Raw genomic sequence first — 13,673 nt, 5'->3', positions numbered from 1 at the left:
TCTTCACACGCGAAATATTGAAATCAGTGAATTTTTAGCTTGAGAAATTATTAAAAAGGTTATCAGCAATTAAAGGTTTTCTGAGAGAAACTTTGCCGATTGCAAAGGTACAAGATCTAAACCAGAGCCATGGAAAATGTTTAATAGTGTGAAAGTGACAAAGGGAGCGGTTTAAGATTACAAGCTAATGGGGCCTTTTGTAAAGCAAAAAAACAAAAAGGTGCCCGGGTTCATCTGACCAATCGAGAATGTCAGTGATGTCATTCAAACAAGAAACAGAATATTTCCTACAGGTGTGCCTTGAAATTGTGGCGTGTGTTCTTTGTATAGCAGAGGTTTTCAAACCAATATACACCAAGGTGGTGGTAGATGTGAAGCACAGCTGAATAAGGTCACCACACATTCTCGCTAAGAAGCGACACACATCTGGAGAGGAAATAAAATGTGAAAAGAGCTGTTGCAATACTACCAGGATGTCTCGTCATCTTAGCAGTAGTGTGACACGGAGCCTTGCACAACAGTGCCCTCATGTGGAAAGTTTTCTTTATAACCTCAGGTTAATGGGTTCAAGTCACCACAAAAAAAATAGGCAGTCTTCTAAAATAGAGTACCAGGTCTTTTAAAACACTATAATAACCAAACGTATGATTCTGTACTCTGCTTGTGTGTATATATAGCTGTGGTCAAAGGTTTACATACACTCTTCATGGGCATGCATGTCCTGGTAATTTGGGGCTTTTTTAAACGGCTCTTTATCCACTGTGGAATGATTGTACAGCATACACCTTTACTGACTTCAAAAGTCAAGTTTGAGTTTATTTTTTATTTTTATCTGATCCATACTGGGTCAAATATATACACACAACCCACTAATATTTGGTTAAATGTTCCTTAGCAAGTCGCTCTTGGTTGCAATCAACAAACTTCTGACATAATTTTGGCTGGATATTTGGTCGGTTTCCTGGAATAGACTTGGTGTTTAAGCATAATCCATACATTTTCAATTGGCTTTAAGTTGAAGCTTTGGGAGGGCCATCCCAGAAGCTTGATGTTCACCTGTTTTATCCATTCTAAAACTAGTTTGATGTCTGTTCAGGGTTATTTTTCTGCTGGAACACTCAACTCTGTCCAAGTTGGATTTCTCTAAGTGTTGATTTGAGGTGAAGCTGAAGAATTTGAAGAATTCCCCCCGGAACATGATGCTGCCACCATCATGTTTGAGGGTTGGTACAGTGTCTTAGGTTTGTAAGCCCCACCTTTACCCCTACAAACATGCCTCTTGTCATAGTGACCAAACAGCCCAATCTTTGTTTCATCTGAACATAAAACTTTCCTCTAGAAGGCATTAGGCTCATGCCTGTGGTGGGAAAGTGAAAATATCAGTGATGACGTGTCGATTTTGAAGCAGGGGCTTTTTTTTTCTGGGTTGGCAGTCTCTCAGTCCATGGGGATGTAAAACTTGCTTTACTGTGGACAGTGATGTTGGAGTTTCAACAGTTTCCAGTTCACGCTTTAACCTTGACGGTTCCTGGGCTGTTCCAGAACATCCTAACCAGTTTATTCTCATCCCAGGATGACAGTTTGGATCTTCTTCCAGATCCTGGCAATGCGGTGACACGTCTCACTAACTCATACATAGATACAGTAACTTGAGCTAATGGTTTTGTAATCTGCAGTTTTTTCGTAATGGCCCTGAAAGACCTTCCTAAGTTGTGTAAATCTACAATTCCGCTTCTTAAATTGTCACTGAATTTCTTGGGCTTTCCTGTTGTTCGAAGTATTGCTCAATCCAGTGAGTACTGGCAAAGGAAAAACAACCAAGTAATCAATCATGAACACTAATGAAAATTTAACAGGACTTTCATTTGTCAAGTAAAAGTATAATGTAGAACCTTCAGCACTGCTTATTAAAATATTTAAATAAATGTACGTCTATATCTGAGCCTGTATCTACACTTTGTGACTTTGCAAGAACTGGAGAAAATGCAAAATTAAAAAAAATAAAGTGCACCCAGTTCTTGGTTTTTTGAAGATAAAGACCGTTTCAAAGGAATCAGAAGCCCAAACTACCAGGACATTCATGCCCATGATGAGTGTATGTAAATTTCTGACGTGTACAAGCTTCCCTGCAGTTATGTCTGTTATGAGCTTTTGTTTCCACTAGATGGCGCGCAGTATCTGTTTTATTTTAGTTGCCTGCCGTCGGAAGTGCACTTCAAGGCGATGAGTTTACACCACTTTTGAGAACGACTAAAGTCACAAGGCTGTAAAAATATGCAGACATAGACGGCTTGGCTTGTAGTCTTTTTTAGCCAGAAGAGCCACGGGAGATTGTACTTAGATTACTTTTTAGTTCTTAAAGAAGCAACCCCAATGTTTTCAATGTAGTAATTTAATATGATTTTGTGAGGGCATATATATATCTATATCATATTTATTTAAGCTTTCTGGCACTATTGACATGATGCAGCTCTTTATATTTGTGGCTGCGTTTTTCTTTGCGCACGAAATCACCGAAGCCGTTCGCTCTGACAAGTGCACCTCCCGGTGCGATGTGAGCTCTTGCCCGAGCCCCAGCTGTCCCGGTGGCTACGTTCCGGACAGATGTAACTGCTGCCTGGTGTGTTCCCCGCGTGAAGGAGACCCCTGCGGCCGCAAAGACGACCTGCCCTGCGGGGATGGATTGGAGTGCAAGTTATTCGCTGCGGGGAAGCGGCGAGGCTCCAAAGGGGTCTGTCGGTGTAAGATGGACCATGAAGTGTGTGGGAGCGACGGGAAAACGTATGGAAATGTGTGTAAGATGAGAGCAGCCAGTCGGAAAACTCTACTCAAGGGGAGACCCGCGGTCAGCCAAGCGCACAAAGGACCCTGTTCGCCTTTAGGAGCAGGTAGGGTTGCTTTAAGGTCGCCACAAACCTAGAATGTACAGGGTAGAATAGTTTTTTTCCCCGGATTTGGTATATATGTGTATATGTATGTAGGGGAGACCGGGGATAGTTGTAACGTGGGTCAGTTGTAACACTTCCAATTTCTCCAATCAGGGCTAAGTTTCAAATGATGTGACTCATCCTGTGCATGCCCAATTCAGTTCTGCTATCACATGTGAAAAATCAGCACATTTTGTCAAACACAGACAATTTAACATGAAAAAAAGTAATTTGTATACCAAAAAGTAAGTTTTTCTACTTTATTTCAATGTTTAATAGCATTATCTGCTTTGCAGTTAAACTCATCAAACTTAAATTATGTTATTTGTATGTCTATGGGGATATATTCTGTGTAAGTCTTTAGTGCTAGTGTTTTAGCCGTTGGCTGTAATGTTAGCTAGTTCATGGCTATAGGAGTCTGGGTCAGTTGTAACAGCAACAGTCTGGGTTAGTTGTAACAATAATGCAGATGTTACAACTTACCGCACTATTACTTTAACTTATATTAAACAAGTTGGGGCAACGACATCAGCAGAGAGAGGTTCACTGGTCGCTTTTGTATATGCGGTTAATGCCATTGGCAACACAATTCCTCCACTGTTTGTGTTCCCGCACATACATTATGCAGACCACTGTGTCAGAGATGGACCAGTAGGAAGTACTGGTAGTGGAAATAAGTCAGGATGGGTGCAAGAAACAGATTTCCTCATCTTTCTGAAGTGTGGTTTGCAAAGCCATGGTAAGCCATGGTAAAAAGTAATGGAATTGCGATGCTGGTGAACAACTACATTTTTTCAGCTTCATTGTTATGTTCAAAATTGGTGCAAGAGTTGTAGGCTATAATGCCCACTGAGCCAATGAGGCCAAACTCAAGGAAGACCAACCAAAATTAATGAAATATTCAGTTGCAGAAAATTCCATAACTTGTCTTTTTTGGGGGGCTGGAATATGTTCAAAAGCTAGATTTCTGCATTCTGTCACACACACACACAGCTATATAAATGGCTCTAAGTGCATTCATGTGTTGAATAAACAAAGATTACATGTTAATATTTTGTCAGTACCCTTATTTCATTGTGTTACATTTTACCCCAGGATATGTTACAACTAGATTAGATTAGATTAGATTAGATTAGATAGAACTTTATTAATCCCTCGGGTGGGTTCCTCTGGGAAATTCGATTTCCAAAAAAAGCACAGCACCGACAGAAGTTACAGAGTTACAGAATATTATATATATATATATATATATATATATATATATATATATATATATATATATACACACACACACACACACACACACACACACACACACACACACACACACACACATATAAATACAGAGACAATATAAATAAAATATACGAAGGGGATAAATAGAATAAATAGGAATAAAAAATAAAAATACAAGTGAATTGCACATTTCAAGTATTGAGGTCTATTGCACTGTTGACTATTTACAAAAGTATTGCACAGTGAGGTGAAGAGGCACTACAGCTTAGTTGTTCCCCCCTCCTTTGTCCTCCTGTTTCCCCTCCCTCTCCCCTCCAGAGAGGAGTTAAACAGTCTGATGGCGTGTGGGACAAAGGAGTTTTTAAGTCTGTTAGTTCTTGTCTTTGGGAGAAGCAACCTGTCACTGAACAGACTCTTCTGGTTGTTAATGGCCGTGTGCAGAGGATGCCCAGCATTGTCCATAATGTCCATCAGTTTCTTTAGTGTCCTTTTCTCTGCCACTGTCACCAGAGTGTCCAGCTTCATGCCGACCACAGAGCTAGCCCTCCTGATCAGTTTCTCCAGCCTGGATGAGTCCTTCTTTGCTGTGCTGCTCCCCCAGCACACCACAGCATAGAAAAGTACTCCAGCAACCACCGACTGGTAAAACATCCTCAGGAGCTTCCTGCAGATGTTAAAAGACCTCAGCCTCCTGAGGAAGTACAGTCGGCTTTGGGCTTTTTTATACAGGTGCTCTGTGTTGCTAACTAACCCAGACTATGGGGTTAACTGTAACATTTCACTCTTTGTGTTTGAGACCATACCATGCAATGGGTAATTGTGCTGCAGAGAAAATAGCTGCACTATTTAATAGCAGAGACATGTAAATACTTTGCATTACATTTTGAATCCACTACCTTAAAAGAGCTTCAATTTACAGACAGAAATGTCAAAAATGTTACAACTATCCCCGGTCTCCCCTATATATGGGTATATATACACATATATGTGTATATGTGTATATTTGTGTACACATATTTGTGTACACATATTTGTGTACTCATATTTGTGTACGCATATTTGTGTACGCATATTTGTGTGCGCATACGTGTGCGCATTCGTGTGCGCATACGTGTGTATAAAATATCTAGATTAGGGGCACTGAGGCAAGGTTGGTTTTTTATTTTTTGTTTACTGAAACATATTCCAATTATAGTTATATAATGGACATAATGTGTAGGCTCTCAGCTTTCATTTGAGGATATCACATTCAGGTTGGATGAGGGTTTTAGGAGTTTCGGCTCCTTAACATATGCCACCCCAGAGGTGTGGACTCGAGTCACATGACTTGGACTCGAGTCAGACTCGAGTCATTAATTTTATGACTTTAGACTTGACTTGAAAAAATGTTGTAAGACTTGTGACTTGACTTGGACTTTTACACCAATGACTTGGGACTTGAATTGGACTTGAACCGGTTTACTTGAAAAGACTTGATATTTTACCCCAAATATAAAATTTAACATGCATATTATATAGAGATTGAAAATGTGAGGTCATTCACGGGTAGAACCGCAAAGGATTCTGGGAACTCGTGGCAAGCGGTACTAGCGCACGCAGGCTTTCAATTGAAATCAGTCACACAGCGATAAAAAGAAACACAAAAATGGCAAGAAGCCGTTGTATTATTAACTGCAATAGCCGGTCGCATGACAGCCACGGGAAGCCGACGGGTAAAGAGATCGGTTGTTATCGGATTACGTCGTTGAAGAGAAATTGTTCGAGCCATGTTTCCGAAGTAACAAAGACGCGACGGATGGTCTGGATTGCAGCCATTCAAAGACCAAATATAACGTCCCAGAACACTCCAGCTCACAGGTTAGTCTGCTCCAAGCATTTACACGAAGGTCAGTGTTTTTTAGTAGTTAATACGTCATTTTCATAACATAATTGGTGATATAGGTTACAAGCAAGTCTGGCACTGAACAGAAATTGTCGCGCTATGCTCCTTTGTTTATTGTGCATAAATAGTGAATTGTCCTGACACAATATTGCGTTTCACTTCTGTTATTATGGTACATTGACAAAAACATATACTTTTATTCACAGGATAAAACAGGTTTTTTGTATCACTAATTGCCCAGTACGATTACAGCATACAGTATTATTGTCACTGCTACATTTCTGTGATGGGTACCAGAAATTATTTCCACTACTAATTAATTACCGTTGAGCTCAAAGGTCCTATTAATAAACGGTTAACGAATGTGTATTTATGACGACGATTTGTGAGACTGGTAAACTTATGATACGTACGATGGTCTTTCGTTCTACACGGTGCATTTCAAGGTCCTGTATCCATCCGTCGGTAAACTGTACCTGGGCTTGTTGCAGTGACCGGAAGTTACTAAACTTCATGAGTGTATGCACTCACTCCAAGAACCGTATGATTATAAATATGCATATAAATATGCTAAGATGAGATAGCTGACTTCATCTAACTAGCAAATGTTGTCCAGGCTACGTTGGTGATACAGTTTTTTTTAATGTGTATGATATTTTTGTCATGCGATTTTAAAGCTGGTCCTACAACCGCATCCAAGAATAACATGCAGCTTATCTCAGAACTGTCGGTGAAAATTATTCTTGGAGCTAGGTTTAATTGAGCTGCATTTTAAAGAGGTGCAATTTCACAATTTGTGTATATTTTCTAAGTTCACTATTTTGTCATGTGTTGAGAAAAACACAGATTAAAAAATTACATGGTCTAATATTTACATTTAGCATAACTGCAACATTATTTTTTCGTTTGTTTTTTTTAAAGACTCGAAAGGACTTGAAATTCAAAGTTTCAGACTTGTGACTTGACTCGGACTTTTACACCAGTGACTTGAGACTCGACTCTGACTTGCCTGACATTACTTGAGACTTGACTTGAGACTTGAGGATAAAGACTTGAGACTTACTTGAGACTTGCAAAACAATGACTTGGTCCCACCTCTGTGCCACCCTCTTTTTAACGGGACCAAAAGTAATTGGAAAATTGATTCAAAGGAAGGTGTGGGCAATTCCTTCATTATGTCATTATTAGTTAAGCAGATAAAAGTCCTGGAATTGATTTGAGGTGTGCTGCCTGCATTGGGAAGATTTTTCTTTGAACAGACAACATGCAATCAAAGGAGCGCTCCATGCAGGTGAGACAAGCCATCTGTAAGCTGTGAAAACAGAAAAAAAAACATCAGAGAAATTGCTACAATATTAGAAGTGGCAAAACCTACACTGCTGAACTCAGCAATGCAAAAAGACCTGGATGTCCAGAGAAGACAGCAGTGGTGGATGATCGCAGAATCATTTTCATGGTGAAGAGAAACCCCTTCACAACAGCCAGCCGAGTGAGCAAGACTCTCCAGGAGGAAGTTGTAATCATAAACCTCAAGAATAAAAAGGTTGGACAAGCTAAAAAAAAAAAAAAATTCTAAAAAAGCCAGCAAAGGTCTGGAAGAACAGTCTTTCAACAGATGAAACCAAGATCAACCTCTACCAGAAAGATGGCAAGAAAAAAGTATGGCGACGCAAACCACATCATCTGTAAAACATGGCGGAGGCAGTGTGATGGCTTGAGCGTGCATGGCTGCCAGTGGCGGACAGGGACACTAATGTTTATTGAAGATGTATCTGCTCAAATCCAGCTAAACTGAGTCACATTGATTGGCCGGTGTTTCATAATAAAAATAAACAATGAACCAAAACATACAGCCAAAGCAAACCAGGAGTTTATTAAAGCAAAGAAGTGCAATATCCTTGTGTTGCCAAATCAGTCACCTGATCTTAACCCAACTGAGCATGCATTTCACTTGTTCACGATTAAACTGTGGACAGAAAGGTCCACAACAGTAACTGAAAGCTGCTGCAGTGAAGGCCTGGCAGAGCATTAAAAAGGAGGAAACCCAGCATCTGGTGATGTCCATGAGTTCAAGACTTCAGGCTGTCATTGCTAGCAAAGGGTTTTCAACCAAGTATGGGAAATTAACATTTTATTTTCAGTAATTTAATTTGTCCAATTACTTTTGAGTCCCCTGGGATGAAGGGATTGTGTTACAAAAATGCTTTAGTTTCTCACATTTTTATGCATCTTTTTTGTTCAACCCACTAAATTAAAGCTGAAAGTGTGAGTTGTTTCAAAAGTTGACTCTGTCCAAATATTTATGGACCTAACTGTAGCTATAGATAGATTGATTGCTGTCTGTATTAATGTTTTGGTGGGGTTTTCTTGTCAGTATAGGTCGTACCCTGATTCGTCTCAGCAGCCCTCGATACAAGTTCAACTTCATTGCTGATGTCGTGGAGAAAATAGCCCCTGCTGTCGTCCACATTGAGCTGTTCTTAAGGTTTGGATTGTGTATGTGTATAAAAATAACAAAAATTGCTTATTTATATTGTTTTATAGCATAATGGCTTGATTTGTCTGCTTTGATCTCAAGTAAGAAAAAACGAGTGCAACCTGTTTCCTCAACAGGCTGTTTTAGGGATATTGGGCCCAATCAAGTGCTGTTTGCCTGCTATTATAAGTAGCATAAAATTACATTCAAATTTAAGCTTAAAATTAAAATAAAATTCAAATCATGCATAAAATTAAGCATACAATTTAGTCCAAAGCACATCACATTAAGGCATAAAACTCTCCAAGCTGCCAAAATGACTTCTATATAGGGCAACCAGAATGTGAAATATATGCAAGAAAAGCACATTTTAATTATTATTGTTATTATTAATCATGTTCGCTTTAATAATTTTTCATTTACCCTCTGTTTCCAGGCATCCTCTTTTAGGTCGCCACATGCGGCTCTCCAGTGGCTCTGGGTTCATCGTGTCCCACTCAGGTGTGATTGTGACCAACGCTCATGTGGTAACCACAGCTGCCTTGGTGACAGGCAGGCCACAGCTGCGTGTTCAGCTCCACGACGGAGATGCATATGAAGCCGTGGTGAAAGACATAGACAGGAAGGCAGACATTGCTACAATCAAGGTCAATCCACAGGTAAGGGCACAAGCCCTGACATGCTATCATCATAAGCTTCTCTACCCTCTTCTCCTTTTCAAATATAAACACATGAATCTTTAGATTTTTTTTACATCCATAAATCTTAAATGAGCCCACATAAACCACACAGCCCACATCCTGACACATTTCTTTGTCAACATCTGACAGTTTTCTGCTAGACATTAATAAGACTTTCATAAACACTAGCTCCGTGAGTCACAGACAGAGCGCTGATGTGTGTAATCTCACACCCCTGTCTGAAATACCTGGAGAGTTTTGTAAGCTTTCAACTATTCCTCTTCCTCTAAATGTCTTTTCTTCTTTTCATCTGTGTTGCTCTGACATACTCGCGTTTTCGCCTGTGTGCTGGTATTTTTTGAGTGGGTTTTTTTTGTGCTTGTTGTAGCAGAAGAAACTTCGCGTGCTGTCTCTGGGCAGTTCGGCTGATCTGAGGCCAGGAGAGTTTGTGGTTGCCATTGGCAGCCCTTTCGCCCTGCAGAACACTGTCACCACCGGCATCGTCAGCACTACACAAAGAGATGGCAAAGAGCTGGGCATAAAGGACTCAGACATGGACTACATCCAAACTGATGCTATTATTAACGTGAAACATTTTTAAATATCTCCATCTATACACATTGATTGCATTATTGAACTACATAATTGTCTTTTAATATTCCCATATGTGTAAGAATTACTGTTGTGCTTGTTTCTATTTTATATCTTCCATACTTGTGTCAAGTACGGCAATTCGGGAGGACCTCTTGTTAACTTGGTAAGTGGTGTTCTCTAAGGTACAGTAGATGATCCATTTGATTTTGGAGTGTTTTCAGTTTGGCCTCAAACAAAGAACGGAGTTTTCACCAACGCAGCATAAACAGTTATGAGTCACCAAATTGTCATATGAGCCTGAATATCACAAACGTATTATTCGCCAAAGCACAGAGGGAGCTTAAGTGTGATATACACTACAGACATTATACCTGATTTTGTTGTATGTATTGCAGCACATTTAAAGAAACTATTAACTGTCACAAATAGCTTTGTAGATGTGTGCATAACAAGGCACAGAATGCAAACAAAATGTGAGCTTTACCAGCTGAACAGTACTCCAAGAAGCACAAAGTTAAGAGTCACGAAAACCCAAAGAATCTAGAAAGAAGAACAAAGAACCAGGTTAATTCCAAAGAAAATAAACTGGACAGCATGAAAGGGAAGTGGAGGAGCACACACAGGAAATTCCAAAGATCAACAGTAAAAAGGGACGACAGGATTATAATTACGGAAAAATTATTATTGATGAAAACAGTAGGGAGAGGAGCACAGGAAGCAAAACTGACGCAAGACACAAAAGAAAGCAAACCTTCAAAGTAAAACACTAACAATTAACAAACGAACACACATGGAAACTCTTGCTAATATCAAAACACAAGATATCATAAAAAAATAAAACTCACGCTCTACGAGAACAAGAAATGAAAACAGGAAATCCAGATGTTCAACAAACACAAAATCAGAATCAAAACACTTTACTAATCCCTAAGAAAATTATGTGGTCACAGTTGCTCCAAAATAACAAAAAGAGTAACTATCTAAACTAGTGAAATAATACAGTGTATTGCAAGGCTGAAAAATATAGCAAACGAGCACTAATAAATAGAAACGGCTCTATTTCATAAATATAATTCAGTATATTACACATATTAAATATATATGGTTGAAAAAAAAATCTAAACTTCAAACATTAGAAAAATAAAACATGACTAAGACTCAAAAATACTAAGAAACCAGAATGCAGAACCAAAGCACAAAAACCTGCGATATGATACAGTCTTTGCTTGTTTTATAAACCCTCTTGTGTCCCATGAACTATGAACTCAAAATGGCTCAAAATTGATTTACAGATTTGTTCAAGCATATTTTCTTGTGGCCAGTGATTAACGGCTATAGCTGTTACTCCAATTCTGGAGTTCTACTAATATTAATTATAAAAAAGCTCAAAGTAGAAACGTGCAGTTTATTTTTATTGACTGCAGTAACACTGGGACACAATCGTGACACATCATGCGTCACATGCTTTAAAGTGTTCTGTGTAATGACACATTTATAACGCCATAAACGAGTGCACGTTTAAAAAGGCACATGCATTGTGTTTTTATCAATATATCATAGCAACTGTAGTTGTGCCACATGCTCGGCTCTACATACCAACTGATGCAGTTTTTTTTTCTGGAAATCTTGACATATTTTTCTCAGTTCTTACTGGCTGATATTTATGTCAGCATCAAGTCCTTTTTGGCAGCCATCATGTTGTGTTTGTCTTTCAACATGTGTTTGTGTTTCCTTCAGGATGGTGAGGTGATTGGAATCAACACTCTTAAAGTGACAGCAGGAATTTCCTTCGCTATACCGGCAGACCGCATCAGCCGCTTTCTCTCAGAGTCACAGATTAAACACAAGAAAGATGGTGACTTTTTTTTGTGAAGTTTATCATCTTATTATCTAAAATATCTTTAAATGACTATTTCCCCCCAGTATATGTCTCTAATTTTCATTACCTACTACTCTGACTGGTTTTTGTTGTGACAGAAAAGAGACAGCAGAAAAGAAAAATGGACAAACCACAGTCTGATGCAGGTGAGAGACAAGACGTTTTTGTGCAAATATTATAACTATTTACATATATGGCAAAACATGCAGTTAAGAGTGTAGACTAAAAGTTAATAGATCTTTAATAACAAATGAAATCCTCAGGATTTGGACTATAATTTTAATGGCTACATTTATATTTTAATATGTGTTTAATAAAATAGTTATTAACTGTCTCCTCAGCTCATCTTTCCCCGTCAGCCCAACTTAGCCTTTGCATGAGGCTGTGTTTAAATTATGGTTATATTGTTGTGCTTTCAGACGCGTCCCTAGTTAAGAGACATTTTTTAGGCATCTGGATGGTCACCATCACCAAAGCGTAAGTTGTTACAAAGTCACACACATATTAGACTGTAAGGAGAAAATAAATTTTGCACTAATGTTCTTTAATACACTTCCTACTACAGATAAAGGTGGCATACCCAAATAATACTAAGAGCAACATTTGTTTTGTGAATAAATCATTTAACAAACAAACCGACAAATTCTGTGTTATTCTATGGGAAACATAAGTTGGCTTCAGGAGCTGGTATTGCTGCTTGTCTACTTTGTCTGTAGCCAAACAACTTTACCTTTGATTTGTCAGCAGGAGCTGTTTCATAGAAAATCAAATGTTTGCATGTCTGAGTATGTCCGAAAAGGGAATTAGTTTTATGTGATGCACTTCCTTTTTTTACATAATTGAAATGATAATGTGTAAAAATGTGTTAATAGCATTAATATTGTGTCCTACGTGTGCCACAGTCTTGTAGAAGAGTTGCGACTTCATAACCCAGACTTCCCCGACATCAGTAGTGGAGTTTTGGTGCGGCAGGTCATACCTAACACTCCAGCAGAAAAGTATGCTCACACACACCTGCAAAAAGTACACACACACACACACACACACACACACACACACACACACACACACACACACACACACACACACACACACATTTCAAATGATATCACCCTGTTTCATACTTCCAGAAAGTGATTGCAGATTTATGGACAATGATGTCATTATAAGTCTGAATCTTCTTTTTCTCTTTCTGGCACACTTGTAGTAAACGGTTGACTCAAGCTTCTTTTCTTTTCCATGTCTTAGAGGAGGGATTAGGGAAGGTGACGTTATAGTGAAGTTGAATGCAAAGCCAGTCAGGACCACTGAAGACATCCATGAGGTGTTGCAGAGCGACCAGCCACTCCTACTTGAGATTCGCAGAGGGAACGATGACTTACTCTTCAATATCCACCCACAGCTTTTGGTACATTGAAAACTGGGAGAATTGATATCTTTTAGTTGTGAAGAGGCAGGACTCAATATGTCCAGTACTGATTTCTTATTAAAACAAGAGAACGGAAAAGAGCAGTTCCTTTCCCAACTAGCCTGATGATGTATGCTTTGGTAGAGTTTGAAATACTGTAGTTTAACACAGACTTCAAAATACAGCTCAGTAGAATCCATTGCACTGTATATTTAAGGCGCTTTAGAATAAAAGCTTAGAAGAAGGATCTGTGCAGTTGTGTGTTTTTCTGTCTAGTCTGTTCAGCAGCTGCTTTCCAGAAGGCAGCTTCCATTCCTTTGTTTATGTCTTCTCATCCCTCCTCCATCCTCTCTCTTGGAAAGACTTTCTCCTAATTTAAACAAACCTAAGTCAGCACCTCCACATACGGAACACAGGCACTATGAGTAAAATCCTGTTACAGGGAACAGCTGGTTGTATTCTTTCCTGTTTTGGAAATGAAAAATCTTCAGTCATAACATAACCTGAATCTTAAAGTTGCACACCCTGAAGTAGCCTGAAAGTACTTATACAAAAGCCAAATTAAATCAAGATGGCAGAAAAATATCTTTC

The 13,673-nt window shown here is 39.0% G+C and overlaps 1 protein-coding gene across 2 annotated transcripts; it reads left to right on the top strand.

Annotated features, from left to right (window-relative positions):
• Positions 1 to 2,268: 2,268 nt before the first annotated feature.
• htra3a (HtrA serine peptidase 3a) lies at positions 2,269 to 13,632 on the top strand. 2 transcript variants are annotated; one of them, XM_085277855.1, is made up of 10 exons: positions 2,269 to 2,888; positions 8,425 to 8,530; positions 8,958 to 9,180; positions 9,593 to 9,787; positions 9,926 to 9,958; positions 11,533 to 11,650; positions 11,773 to 11,820; positions 12,094 to 12,151; positions 12,577 to 12,672; positions 12,923 to 13,632. In XM_085277855.1, the coding sequence occupies exons 1-10, from the start codon at positions 2,462 to 2,464 to the stop codon at positions 13,089 to 13,091; spliced, it is 1,473 nt and encodes a 490-aa protein (XP_085133981.1). In that variant the 5' UTR covers positions 2,269 to 2,461; the 3' UTR covers positions 13,092 to 13,632. The 2 variants fall into 2 exon arrangements, with proteins under 2 accessions (XP_085133981.1, XP_085133980.1); XM_085277854.1 differs by having other exon boundaries at positions 9,590 to 9,787.
• The last annotated feature ends 41 nt before the right edge of the window (positions 13,633 to 13,673 follow it).

Source organism: Mchenga conophoros, linkage group LG6 (assembly GCF_057382185.1).
Source record: "Mchenga conophoros isolate Kocher_MC1m ecotype Shallow Benthic linkage group LG6, M_conophoros_male_GT1.1, whole genome shotgun sequence".
In the NCBI taxonomy this organism is placed as follows: Eukaryota; Metazoa; Chordata; class Actinopteri; order Cichliformes; family Cichlidae; genus Mchenga; species Mchenga conophoros.
Note: the sequence above shows the minus strand (reverse complement) of the source record. Positions and strands in the feature narration are given on the sequence as shown.

Coding starts and splice junctions, on each gene's coding strand:
- htra3a (XM_085277854.1), top strand. CDS start 2,462: ATGATGCAGCTCTTTATATTTGTGGCTGCGTTTTTCTTTGCGCACGAA. Junction 9,959..11,532: donor GAGGACCTCTTGTTAACTTG/GTAAGTGGTGTT, acceptor TGTTTCCTTCAG/GATGGTGAGGTGATTGGAAT. Junction 11,821..12,093: donor CAAACCACAGTCTGATGCAG/GTGAGAGACAAG, acceptor TTGTGCTTTCAG/ACGCGTCCCTAGTTAAGAGA.